Below are 14,322 nucleotides of genomic sequence, written 5' to 3' on the forward strand. Positions count from 1 at the left end.
TAAGAGAAAGGCTGTACTCAGCCAACTACTGGGGAACACAGGAGACAGGTGTGAGCATGGGAGCCTGTGAGGAGGCCATCTTAATACAGGCTTTATTGAAGGTTCACTTCATTACGGTAAGTATAAGGGAATGATTACATTTAGAAAAAAATGTTTGCAATGCAAACTTATGTAGAAAAGACTAGCATAGGAGTTGGATTTCTCCACTCACGTGGATTTCACAGGGCTAGCCTGCCTTCCTAGTCTGGAAGTCAAATTATACTAGTCTTCGCTACAAGTGATTTTTTAGGCCCCTAGGAAAGCTTACACCCACCCTACTACTTACATTACACCTTCTTGCTCGGGTTTCAACCACACAGCTAGCGTGAATGACGCCGCCAGCCTTGGAGGAGGAGGAGCGGAAAAGCAATTCTTGGGATTTCCGAAAATAAAACTTGTGGCGTTTTTCGGCGAGTAGGGCCGCAGATCCTGCTGGTCCCTGGCAACGCAGCTCCCGAGGCCTGCTGAGAGAAGGGCGGTGAAGGCCGGGGGTGCAGACCCGTGTGGGCAGTCCTGGACGCAAAACTGCTGGCTACAGAACTCCAGACTGTCAGCGGCAGCCGCCGAGCTGCGGCAGAAAGTGCTTCTGTCTGGGAGCCCACACGTGGCGTGGGTTGGCACGACCGAGACAGTCTTGAAAGCGCCCACGTTCTCCAGCCTCGGGAAAAGGCCCTGCGCGCCAGCCCATGAAAGGGAAGCGAAGTAGGAAAAGATAGACGTTTCAAGGATGTGAAACAAGAAACCAAAGTTCAGGGAGAGAGCCAGGCAATGCATGTTTATAAAAAAGCATTCTCCTCCTGGGTAAGCGTTCCTGAAGAAGTAATCAGCCGGCCACTGCTCGCCAGCCCCACGTGGAAGCCGGGCGCTCTAAGGAACTGGCCTGGTCTTCCATTTTCGGGAAACTGCAGGCGCGTTTTCACACGGAGGTAGTTCCAAAGGCGTCCTGGGCAACGGCGGAGACATGGGTAGCAGCTGGTGTCTGCGAATCAAAAACAGGGTGTCAAGTAAAAGCTGCTACATCATTAAAACTTAAGTTCTTCCGAAGAACCGGGGACCTGGAGCTCTTGACAAGCACCATTATTGCACTTCTCAAAAAAAGGAATCACGGGGGAGGACACTGTCTTGGAGTAAAAACGCTCATTCTTTTGGCAAATAGCTGCATTTTGTCAAGCAGGTGCAGCACTTTAAAGTTCACAGGACAACCAGATTTGTAGCCACACACACACACACACACACACACACGCATCTATTTTTATTGATGTGTTTTGCCACAGTCAAGTCACATCGTTGCTCCACCGCAGAGAATCGGCGCTGCCTGTCCACAAGGTAAAGAACATACCGCACAGGTTTGCTTTGCGCACGCACCGTCTGTTCCAAAGCAGAGCTCACTCGCAGATGTCCGAAATCAAGCCAGCAAAAAGCACTTTGGGCCTCGCCCCCTCATCCCAGCAGGTGCAGCAACTTTAAGCCCGCAGAAAAGCTGCTTAGGAGCCCAACACCATCTGTCTGTCTTATGCCTTACTATTTAGCAAACGTTTATGTTCGTGTTTCCCCCTATGACTACGTATTTGTAGGTTAAATATGGACCCCTAATACCGTGTAAGTAATTGTATTGATAAATAAGCTGAGTTACCATTTCTTTATTGCATTTCAACCAGTCCCCTCAGTGTGACAAATGACTCTTCACAGGGCCGCGGTCCCTCGTTGCCTGGCAACACTGCGGCGACCCCCGGTTACTTTTAGCAGATAGGCTTGTAACAGCATAAAGGCTGCAGGGAAGACTTGGCTGCCCAAGGCCGGGATTCTGCACAGCACACACTTGGTTACCTGACACTCAGCGCAGTCAGCTGGGTGGCCCGCCTGGAACTGAGCTACCTTGCCCTTCCGCAGGTGCCTGGAGCAGGGGGCGGGGCCCGGAGGGGCCAGGCATGCATAATTTTAAAGTAGCAGTACACCTTATCCGATAATCCCCATGGCCCCTCCTCTCACGGCTTTGCTGCGCCTCAATCCATTTCATCGTGGCCTCAGAGTGATTGGCCAATGTTAGTAACACAACACATAATTTCCAGGGTGCTCTCGATTTTATGGGGTACAAATACATTGATCACCTGCAGGCTTGGTCTACGAATGAAAGTTTCTTTGGACTGTTCAGTTTCTGCATTTTCTTAGTCAAGGTACCTCTCGCCTAATAACCCACGCAGCTTTAGATTATGAGGAGCAATCTGATATTATCTAAACGGGTTCCATTTGGATCATCAGGGATTTTAATGATGCTTCAGAAGCAACAGACCTGCTGACTTTTTAGCTACCTGATTGGATGAGAGCATGCCTGCATTCACCAATGCCTGCTTGATGTTAGTTCTGTGTAGTTCCTATCACATCCAAACTCTCTTTCCTATTACCTCGGATCTCTCATCTTGAATGGGAAATATTCTAAAGCAACTAATACTGCTCCCCATTTTTATCTTCAAAATAGAAAACTTGTTTGAGGGAAAAAAATCAGCCAATTGTGGTTTTGTTTTCTGAAAACTATCATATTTAGAAAAACGTTTAGAAATGGCAGAGATGCTTGTATAGTGTGTCTTGTTAGTGAGACAGCCAGAGACCAACCCAAAGTGACTTCTATCAAATGCTTTTTAAAGTTTCTTTTCTAGAAGAGATCTGAGAACCACAAACTTTTGATTTATCAACTTATCAATTAGAACAAGGTGCTTCTAGAGGAAAACTTCACTCGCCAAAATGCCCTCTTCTCTGCTTGTTGATTATTGCAATCTTGCAAGGGCAATGTTTAAATTAAATATAAACTTTCACTTAAAACCAGCTGATGTGTCATTACAGATGTTATATGTAAATTCTGAGAGTGTGGGAAAAGAAGTTTTGAAATAGATATATAGGACAGGAAGACTTAGACGCATGGATTATTCAAACCCGCTATAGAACATACAACCAATGTTTGTCTTTGGATGAGTTATTCAATGGCAGGCTTCTCTCCATCCCTAGCAAATCCAAGGACTAACATTAATTTTTAATCGCCGAATGTCAGTGTGTCTTTGGGGTCTCCATTCTGGAGATAAGGATTCTCCCACCATATAACAACCCCTGCTTCTCACAGAGAGTCATGCCTCAAAATAGACAAGCTAAGATTAGCGACTCCACTCCACATTCAGACACTCTGCCTGTAATTTGCAGAGGCAGACGATGGTCTGACACATCCCTCAGTGTTCTCGCCTCGGTCCTATCCAACCTGGGGACACTTCTGGTAACTGAATCCGGCACCAACACTTCCACCACCCCCAGCAGTGCCTGCGAAATAAGCATAGGGAAAAAAAGGCAAAGTGTATAAGAAGATGTTTTAGTTAAGCATGTGAGTGGCCTCATGCTATAATTTATTTATCTTTATATATTTCTGGGACTAACTGGATAGTTCTTCTGGTGGAGAGCGGCTTGGATTGGCTGGCGCCGGCCAGTCTGATTCAGCCTCGCTCTTTTATCTTAGTTTGTTTAATGGTCGTGGGAATCTATTCTAACAGCAGAAAAATCCCCGGCACCATAAGATGGGGGGCCTAAGGTGCAAATAGTTTTCAGGCCTCTGCTTACATCACATTTGTAAATGTCCTATTGGCCACGGAAATTCACAAGACCAAGCCCAGACTCAAGGGCTGTGAAATAAATTCCAATCTTCACAGAAGGAATGACAAAGTCGCATTGCAAAGGGCCACACCTAGAGATTAGAAATAATTAGTGACCATTTTGCATTTGACCAGAGAGAGAGTTGCTAGCAATTTATTTTTCTAGTTGTAAAGACATGATGCCACATTAAATCAGCATATCTCTGTTTTGCAAAAGTCAAGAAAATGATATTTTATTTAGACAACTATAAGCAAGTTTATTCCCTTTATCCTGCAAAAGCTGACTACAATGAGCTTAGCTTATCACGCACTTTAGGCCTCGCTCTTTTTAATGGACAAAATCAAGAGGTACCCCCTATTCTTGAGTTTTTTAGGATCCAATGATTTACTATTAAAATTGACTAACCTCTGGCATAACTGATCAAGAAAAAAAACAGTAGACATATAATAATTACTCTTAGATATGAAAGTAGAGGCATAAACCACAGGTGTAATGTGATCGCAAATGTAAGAAAATATTATAGACAATTTTATAAGGATTAAACTTGCACTCTGAGGCAAATTGGACCAACTCCTAAAAATATTTCCAACCTAACCTGACTCAAAGAAGAAGAGAGCTAGAAACATCCCCCATGTCCATGCGCTATAGAATACAAAATAAACTATAGTATATCCAAACAATGAAATGAAATAACACGATGAAAGAAAGGGGAACTAATGCTAGAAGCAGCAATGTAGATGAATCTCACAGATGTGGTAGTGAGTGAAAAAAGCTAGACACACCAAGACCATATTGTATGGTTCTATTTACACAAAATGCAAACAGCCAAAGCTAAGGTGCTGTGATGAAAGTCCAAATAGTGTTTTTTGTTCTTTAAAAAAGAGAATAAAATGGGAATGGGCTCAAGCAAGTCTGCAAGAGTGCTGGGATTTCTGTATCTTGACATGAGTGATGGATACATTTGAAAAAAATCACCAAGTTATTTACTTTAAGATGTGTATACTTTGTGCAAATTATACCTCAACAAAAATAGTAAATATTTTTTTAAATATAAATCATTCTATTTACTAAATAATCTGCAATTACACTTCTCCCAGCAAAGAAAACAGTGGGCCTGGAGAGTTGTGCAAGTCAGTTATTCCACACATCTGGAAAACTGCAATTACAGTTTTCACACACATTCTTGCAAATATCATAAGAGAATTTTCACCAACTTATTTTACAAGGCTAGTACAAAGAAGGAAGCTTGTATAACTTGATGGGTAATATACAAAAACAACCAACATCATAAGTAATAATGATAATTAACCCTTTTGCTACATATCAAGAGAAGAACAAAGGCACCCATTATCACTGCTTCTATTGAACATTTTATGAGCTAGTGAATTAAAATAGAAAACGTCACTGTTAGAATGTTAACCTTTTCCTACACACATGAGTGTGTATATCCTACATGAAACAGATTTGTCATCCTAAAAAACAGGTTAGCAAAATGCTTCCAGTTTGCAAAAACTTCTTCCATATTCTTTTGCAGTTTTCTAAACCAGTGCAATCCCTTGAGACACTTAAAATCCAGAGAGTAAGTTGAACGACTTTTTTTGTGAACAGCAGCCATCATTCTCACTTACTCCGGTTTCTGAATTCCTAGGAGGGCTGCTAATACCACAAGGTACCTAAGAATAAATGTAAGACATAGTATGTGAGTAAAAGTGACGTGTGTCATTTGCGGGTGAAAGAGGTGGTGCTGGCATGTCCCTCTCCCACTCACACTGAGATGGACCATCCGTCATCCAGATTCCCCAATGACTACAACCAGCACCCTGGTTACCCAGCGTGGGTCAGACACAAAGCCATGTGGTCTGCAGCCAGTGAGGTTTCAGGGCTGTCTGTGATGGCAGGCGGGATGACCCTATGTGACACTCAGGTCCTGCTGGCCACCCTACCAAAGGTACCTGGGAACAAGGCTGGTGGTGCACTGAGCAGACAAGAATGGCCTCCTCCCCACCCCAGAAACATACTGCCTCACTCAGCTGGTGGGGGCTGACCCCTCCCACTGAATCTTCCACTTGCAAATGCCTGGAAGGCAGCTTTGATTTGTCAGTTATATCTGAGGAAGTGGCACCTATTTAGCCCATGAGAAACTAGAATTCCTTTAGCAGGTTGGACCCAGGTGGTTGACAAATGGCTTAGGAAGACAAGAACAACAATAGAAGTAGCCATCATCTTGTCAGACGGGTGTTGGAAAAGACTGATTCATTCTAGCTTGTAAAACTCCCCGGGAGAGGAAGCTCTCGAAAGAGGGCCCATGGGAACGAAAAGACAGGTGAGGGCACAGCTGGAACAGAGGACTAAGAAAGTAAGTAGGGGGGTGGGTTGTCCAGGCAACAGCCTCACTGCCATTTGCATATCTCATCGGCGGGGGGGGGGGGGGGGGTGACTAGAGGGTTCCCCTTTATAGTACCTACACTAGTTCATTAAGACACAGACAAAAGCTAGGTCTTACTTCTAGGAACACTCCAACAAGACTTACGGGGAAAGCCCTTCTTCCTTGGAGTGGGTTATGGATGGATTGACCCAGGGGCCCAGTGGGAGCTGCCTTCTCAGAAAGACTTCGTCCTCGAGATCAGGCCTGCAGTTCTGGGAATGGAGCCTCCACCCTCTAGAGAGGGTCCCCTCATAAACATCAGAACCCCTCCCAGCCGAGAAGGAACAAGTCACCAAGAGAGAAGTCACAGTACACATGGGAAGCCAGAGACCCGCCCTCAGGAATGTGACCTTGAGGACATTGTCAACCACAGTGAAGGCACGTCCCGTGACCCAGAGAGACAGTCATTGAAAAGATGAGCACAGCACCATGCTTACTATGGCCATTCAGCCTCGCCTCACATAAGGCACAAAGACACAGGTGAGGGACAGAGCGTGCTTTAGGGACATGTTAACAAAAAAAGAAGTTAAATGAATGAACCACATGCCTTCCGTTACTCAGAGCATCATGAGAGGTAGGAGCATTTCATGGTTAAGAAGTTCCAGAGAAAGCCTGGGGTGAGCCCTGACTTCACTATCTACTAGCTGTGTTTTCTTAAAGAGGTGACTTAACCTCCCTCACTACGGCTTCCTCATCTATAAAATGGAACTCTTTTCTAGGGTTGTGGAGAGACCAATTGTAGAGAGCACAAAGGAAAGGCCGGGCTTGTCACTGTTAGCTCCCATCTATTTTCCAACTTATACCTAGTGAGTTTCTCTGTAGTTCTACATCCAAGGGCCAAAGAGAGGAAATACCACCGTGCATTCCTCTACCATCGGAGTTTACCCAACACTTTTGTAGATTATCTTGTATGATCGTTGTAACCACCCCACAAATTGGAGACTACACAGGGAGAAAATGAGAACCAGGGCTCCAGTGGCTTTCTCCAAGTGGCTTAACTGGGAAATGGGGAAGCCGGGACAAAAGCCCAGATTCTAGGCGGAGCCTGAAACTCCTCACCCTACGTGAAACCTGAGCCATTAGGGGGTTTGGTGGGGAGAGTGGAAGAGGGCGTGTGGCATTGAGCCCGGGAGTTGACAGTTTCTATGGACAGAGAAAATGAGCATTTCAAGCGCCAAGAGCAGCAGCGTGAAGACAAGAAGACTGTCCTACATACGCAGGACATATTATTTCCTGTAGAAATATGTAGATAGATACCATTCAGCCCTCCAAAAGAAGACTTTCCAGGTTTGTCATTCCCCCCCCCCCCCCAAAAAAATGCCAAAGCTTTAACAAGGGTATTGTCGTAGTAACTCTTAGGAACCTCCATTTCTTTACTCAGCATCTAAGTCCTCACCATTATCATTCTATCACTTTGATCTGAATTCTTGAGCACATGTTCTTACACTGCTTAAATTATGCAAACTCTTAGATGATGAGAGCATCATATTTGTTTGTGGCACAAAAGCTTCCCATTGGTATTTCAGGTTACCCTGGGACACCAGGAGAACGTGACACCATAGACAGCATGTGGCAGGCCATCGAATTCCTGTCCATTCTTTCCCCTGAGCCTGGGCGAGGGCCCAGACTCAGCCTGGCAGGTGAATTCACCAGCGGCTTCCTGGACCCCGGTCCGGCAGTGAAGGAACAGCTGTGAAGCAGTATGGGATGGGAACGGCAGGCCAGACGATGGCTGGTGAGCAGACACACCGGTGGGGGCGGGGGTCTGAATGTGAAAATGACAGCAGGTGCTGAAGGACAGCAGGCAGGCAGGGGCAGCACGAGCTGGAGCGCAGAGGTGGTCGCTGATCCTTAAGGGTCAAGTTTCTTCAAAGAGCTGCACTCTGGGAATGGCGTGGCCACTTTCACGAAATAGGGAGCCCCCGGTGGCCTGGAACCCTCGGGTGTGGGGTTTCAAATGTTTTTGAGAGAGAGCGCCATTGTGTTGAGGAAAGAAATGGGGAGACAGCAGATTCAGGGGATGGACAGTGAGATCCCATGAGCCCTGGCTGGTGTAGCTCAGTGGATTGAGTGCGGGCCTGCAAACCAGACAATCGCGGTTCAATTCCCAGTCAGGGCACATGCCTGGGTTGCAGGCTGGTTCCCTGCAGGCCAGTTCCCAGCAGGGGACGCACGAAAGGCAACCATACATTGATGTTTCTCCTCCTCTCTCCTTCCCTTCCCCTCTAAAGATAAATAAATAAAATTTTTTTTTAAAAAAGAGCATTTAAAAAAAAAAAACCGTCCCATGGAGTGAAAAAAAAAAGTGTGTTACATTTACAGGGAAATGGACGACATACAAGTCATAATGGTGAAAAATAGTTTTGCACAGGAAAAAAAGCAAACTGTGTTGGAAGGTTTTTTTTAATTGAAGGGAAATATGGAATATGCTTTATCAGTAAACTCTGTAATTCTCTCTAATATCTCTATAATTCTCCAGTAATTTATTAATATAATATTTAGGTTCAAATGCCAAAGGCTTCACCAAGAGTAAGAATTAGAAAAAAACTGATTAGGGTAATAAAATAGGAGCAAAATACATTTGCAGAACAGCTTCAAAAATGTATGCAAACACAATCATTATCAGCATAACTAAGAGATAGTTTGAGAAATAAGAGATTTTAATTGGAAATTGCAGACCAGAGAAGTAACGTGATGCTCACTTTTGATGGGACTACTTATTGTTTGAGCCTGAACCTAAGCCCAGGTCTCCTGACAATGCAGTCAGCCTGATTTCTGCCTCACTCCACACCCATGAACGTATCTGATCACGGTGTATAATCAAAATCCTCATGAAGAGAGGAATGAAGGAACGTGAGCAGGTGATCAGTCCTTTGAAACAGCCACGGTACAAATAATAATGTTAACCAAAGGGGCAGTAGGTGGCAAGCCTCATGCTGAAAACACTCTCTTGTCTATCCTGGATACCAACTGCAAGCAACAGTCAATGCTACTACTATTTTAGACAACAGGATGCCAAGCCCTGGATAGTTAGTGCTTTTTTAGTTGGACAACTAACATTTAGGAACAAAATCAAGATTCACATCTAGCTCCATCTAACTCTTCACCACAATGCCCAATTATCCCTAAAAGCAACAGTCTCTGAGAACATTCTAGTATTTGACATTTTCCTACATTCTAGTAAATGTACCCTTCAAGTAATTTCGATAATACTGCATATCTACAGTCTCCCAGGCACTGGGCGACCCTCACTGATGAATGGATTCTAATCCTAAGAACACTCTAGGCGTTAAGGATTGGCCCTTTGCTTCAAAAAATTGGAGGAATTTATTTTAGGAGGGAATAGAAAGCCCTTAGTTTAACCATGACCCACAGTAGTGGCCGCTTCTGGCTGTAGTATGTTCGGATACCTCAGATTTTGCTGTTCTAGAACAATATTAATAGAGCAAGCTCAGAATGATCACCTGAGAAAAGCCATGAAGATGGGAAAAATGAGGAGTTAAGCACAGTTCTGAGTAAGTGCTTAGCAAGATTGAAGTTATTGGCAGTAAGGGAATCACTTTATGCAGGGGCAAATGAATCGACTATAATTTTAACCTAAAGTACCACTATAAGGGCTGTAAAATTCTTTCTACTTGGATAAATAGTCTCTATTTGAATTGCAGCTTGCATTGAGAATGTAATAAAGAATAACCTAGTTTGACAAGATACTAGGACCCGTGTTGGGTTGGGGCAGGATTGGCCACCAGAATTGACACGGAACCAGAATATACTCAGCAAACGACCCATCTATAACAGGGGGAGAGTCCAAAAGAAGTGACAAGGCCCAAGTATTATAATGAATGCTATACAAGATAACAGAAAAGATATGGAAATAAAGATTTTAAAGAAAAATAAGAGCCTTGGCTCCAAGCTTCATTGATTATCAGGGTTTAGTAGACTGGATGTGCACCTTAACTTCACTCTCTCATTCCGCAATAAAGCAAAATCCTTCCCAGCAACTCACTGACTGTCAGAAGCTGATCTTCCACGGACGCTGGGACATGCATACTGCTTCCTCTCAGGCTGTGTCTTGACCTTGTAGCCATCTTGACTGGCCATCTCATCTCTTCTAGCTGAAGCCCCTGCTGTTATTCAATTAAGCCTGGATACCAGACCAGAGGCTCCCGGACAGAGAGTCCCCAGCCCAGATCTCCTGTGGGCACAGCACACGGCTCACACAGGCCCAGCAGAGCCGTGAACAGTTGCGTTCAGAGCTTTCTGGTTCACCCGGCACCGCAGGCAAAAAGCAGTGTTCCTTTGGGTTTGCATGGTGTCTGGCTGGAGTGAGTCATTTAGCCACATAAAGTAAGTAACATCACATTTTAAGGCAAACTCATTAAGTACATTCATAAAAGCAATTAAGACATTTCAGTAACACCACAAAGCAGTTATGCAACTTATAAAAAACACACCATTTTACTGATTACCAGCCTTCCAGCACAGCTCTGAAATAGCACGTTTATCCTTGGGTGTACCGATTAAAGAAATGTGGCATGTTGCAACAGAAATTTCTATTTTGTAGACAGGGTAGATTTTTAAAAAAATATTGCAACAGTCCATCACTGTAACCAGCATTGTATCCTTTTGATTCCTAAACAATTCAGGGTGAAGGGAAAAATGGTGTGGTCGCATGACTAGAAGAAAACAACCGGGAAGAAATCAAGTGATTTTAATGACTGTTTTCTAAAAACAGTCGTGTAAAAATACACAAATTATTGCCCTGACCAAGTAGCTCAGCTGGTTAGAGCACAGGCCAAGGGTGCAGGTTCAATCCTCAGTCAGGACACATACAAGAACCAATCAATGACTTCATCAATAAGTGGAACAACAAATCAATCTCTCTCTCCCAAAATTAATAAAATTAAAAAAATAAAAGTATACAAACTATTTAAAAGTATGTATATGCCCATGTTTTTATAAATCCTCTGCCTTTATTCACATATATGCATATAGGCAGAAATATTCCCTCTTTTGTCTCCATAGCTTTTTAGAAACGTTGCTAAGGTACCACCTTACAGGGACTCCTGGCCCCGTGTCTCCAGGGGGTCAGCAAGCTAATGAGCATGAGAGGGGAGGGGAGGGCGGTTCGGCAGGTTACTTGGGGTACAGGCTCTGAAGTCCAACACCCTTGACTTTGACTCCCTTTTCTCCTTTGCTTTGGCCCCTGGGATGCTTACAGACTGATTTTTCTGACCATCTCAAGGAACTGCAAATTCATGGCCACAAATAGTGCACTTTTATCCCTGGTTTTATTTGTCATTATTTCATTGCCCATGTTTTTCTTTATCTTCAATGTCTCGGTAACATGCTTTTATTTGTAAAACTATGGCTGTGTGTGTGGGTGTGGGTGTGGGTGTGTGTGCACTACAGCGAATCTCCTGTGGAATAAACGAGCATCAGTATGCAAGAGAGTAAATAAATAAATGCACTTTGGGAAATTCTGTCTGATGTAAATACTTATGAAGTAGGACTTCCAAACTCCTCGAGGAACATGTCTTATGCACTGTTATATCTGCTGTGCTTCTCACAGTTCCTCAAAAATAGCAGAAACCCCATGATTGTTAAATGAGAGAGCAAATCTCTCACTGTGTTATTATTTTATTCTTTTTGCCTTAGCCAGTAAGGAACCTGCTCAAATTTAAAAAAAAACAACTCATGAGTTTGATCTTAAAATGATGAATACAAGTAGTCTTCACATTACGGTCTATTTGGTGTTAAGTAAACCATCATTTCTCAGAGCCCCATGGTGAACACAGCCAGGCTTATAACTGGAAATCCTAACCATCCAAAGATCTTTTCTTCCACGTTGCCATATATTAACTTTAAGTTTATGGTAATATACAGTTTGATTTTAAAGACACTAGTAAAATCAGCTTTTGAGTTGGTGTCAGAAGGTAGATGATGAATAAATACAGACAGCATGGTTTTGCCAGAGGGACTCAGACACAGAGTCCTCAGTTCAACAACAAGCTCAAAATTCAACTGATGCTTTTAATAGAATCTAAATGGCCATCACTTGTCTTGGGAAGGGATAATAAATGAATGGTGTAAGCAGCAACTAGATTTATATATACATTAATGTCTTCATTTATAAAAATCAATTTGTGCAGTAAGGAAAAAATAGTGCAACACGTTTCTTAATCTGTTCCCAGAATCATCTCATTTCCCTTATTAGTATTTGTTATTATTTGTAAAGTTAATTGACTTCCTTTTTTTTTTTTGCTCCACACTTTCCCTGATTTTCTAGAAGGGGCAATAGCGCCTTTCGAGGTTCTGAAACACGCAGCGGGCCAGTCTGGCCGAAAGGATGACCGATGGCTCAGTGCCCGTAAATGCTGTCGTTTACTCTCCAAGCTCGGTCACGTGAACTGGAGCAGTGACAGAAAGCAGGCCCTGTGCCTCTAGGCGCAGACCGACAATGGGTGCCCCATTCCACCAAATTTGGGGTCTGCACAGAGGGCCCCTCGGGACTGGGTGTGACCCACCTGGGTTCTCAGAGGAGCAGATGAACCCATCAGAGAAAACATATTTCAGAAGAGGAAAAGGAAACCTGAAATGCTCTCACCTCCCAGGATTAGTGTGGTTGGCCTTCCCTTCCTTCTCTACTTTTGGGAAAATGATCCTATGTTCTAAGTTTATTTGCTGTTTTTTCTAGGTTGGTGCCTAATTTTAACAGATACATGTCATTAGTATTACTTGAAAGGTAGAAAATGGGGGCAACGTAGTCACCCAATATCAAGAAGCAAAAGATAATCTTAATATGCAGGATAATGAAGCAGCTTTCTGAAATACATCACAAGGCACCATTGCAGCCTAAATATTCATTAAGTCAAGTTCAGTGACACTAGCACATTAAGTCAGGTACCGAGAAGATGGTCAGACATTTCAGGAGAAGGGAAAACTTCGAACTGACTGAAAAACTTTCAGTAAGTCCAATATAGGACATTGCTCCAAGTATTCCAATAAATGGATAAGAAGCAGCTGTCAAACTTCTGCATGTTGCTCTCTCGCCTGGTCATTGTTTTGTGGTGGTCTCTCAGAGTATTTGTATCTCGTCTTTGGAACTTTCTGTATATTTTTAATGATCCTCAAAATTCCACTGTCAATTTTTTCTCAAAAATTGAACGATGCCCACGGCTATCTCCTGAACCCCCATCTTCCACACGCGGCCTCCAGATCTGCGTGTTCAACGACCTCCATGATGTGTCTTGCTCAAACCCGCACCACCTCTGTGGCCACCGCCCTGAACCCACTGCTCAGCCCATCACACTCCGCCCCACCCCCAATGCCCACCGAGTCAACGCGACCTACTGACACTGCTTTACGTCCAGCTCTTTCTCTCCGTACAGGTTTACCGTGGACAGAGTTCCCCTTAGACTGTATTGGCAGACCATTGCCTTGCTACTTCAGAGATTTCCCTGACCCTAGTCTCTCCATCACTCAGCCCATAAACTCTTTCTTTCATCAGAGATATACCTCTGATGTTGCCATTCTGTTTAAAAGTTTTCAGTGACTTCTTGTCCATAAGAGAAGACCAACAGCCTCATTAAAATATTTATTCCATCTGTCTATTCCTTCTTCTATCCATTTATTAACTCAACAATTATTCATTCAACCTCTGCAACAACAACGACAAAAAAAGCAGGCACCGTTTGTACTGAATGTGCAATAGGGAGTCGTGTACAAATTCACGCTGCCTCTGACCCTGACCCTGACTCTGACCCCAGCCCCATCTCCGTCTACTTGCACCTCCGCCCCAGGCACACCAATTTCTCAGTTTCTTAAGATTGCCCTGCAGTTCCTGGTGCAAGTCTTCACACATTCTACGCTATCTTGAAATGAGCTTCTCTCTCTTTTTTTTAATCTCTGAATGGTGGATTTCTAACAACACTTAAAGACCAAAGTCAAGTGTCACCTCCTCTGAGAGGTGACATTCCTGGCTATCCCAGAGAGGGCAGGCCACTCCTTCAGGGCTACCAATAGGGTTTGGTTTCTATGATGAGACCTCCTTTCATTAATCAGCTTTTATTCAGCATGTACCACAAATAATTTTTATTTCCAGCACTTCACACGGCACTCACCAAACATTAGATATATATGTTGGGTAAAAAAAACAACAGCAATATTTTTTCAAGTCCTACTTATACACATAAAAATTAAAGTTGTTTGGTAAAATAAATAGTCAA

General features: G+C 43.6%; 1 protein-coding gene across 1 annotated transcript in view; it reads right to left on the reverse strand.

The window, feature by feature from the left end:
- The window catches only part of USH2A (usherin), a 505,359-nt gene extending 504,546 nt beyond the window's left edge, over positions 1-813 (reverse strand). Inside the window, exon 1 of the mRNA XM_053667304.1 lies at positions 326-813. Coding sequence (XP_053523279.1) covers positions 326-813 — 488 coding nt within the window. The remainder of the gene's footprint in view (positions 1-325) is intronic.
- Between the last annotated feature and the right edge of the window lie 13,509 nt (positions 814-14,322).

This window comes from Artibeus jamaicensis, unplaced genomic scaffold, assembly GCF_021234435.1.
Source record: "Artibeus jamaicensis isolate MK-2021 breed Jamaican fruit bat unplaced genomic scaffold, CSHL_Jam_final contig_467, whole genome shotgun sequence".
Classification (NCBI taxonomy): domain Eukaryota; kingdom Metazoa; phylum Chordata; class Mammalia; order Chiroptera; family Phyllostomidae; genus Artibeus; species Artibeus jamaicensis.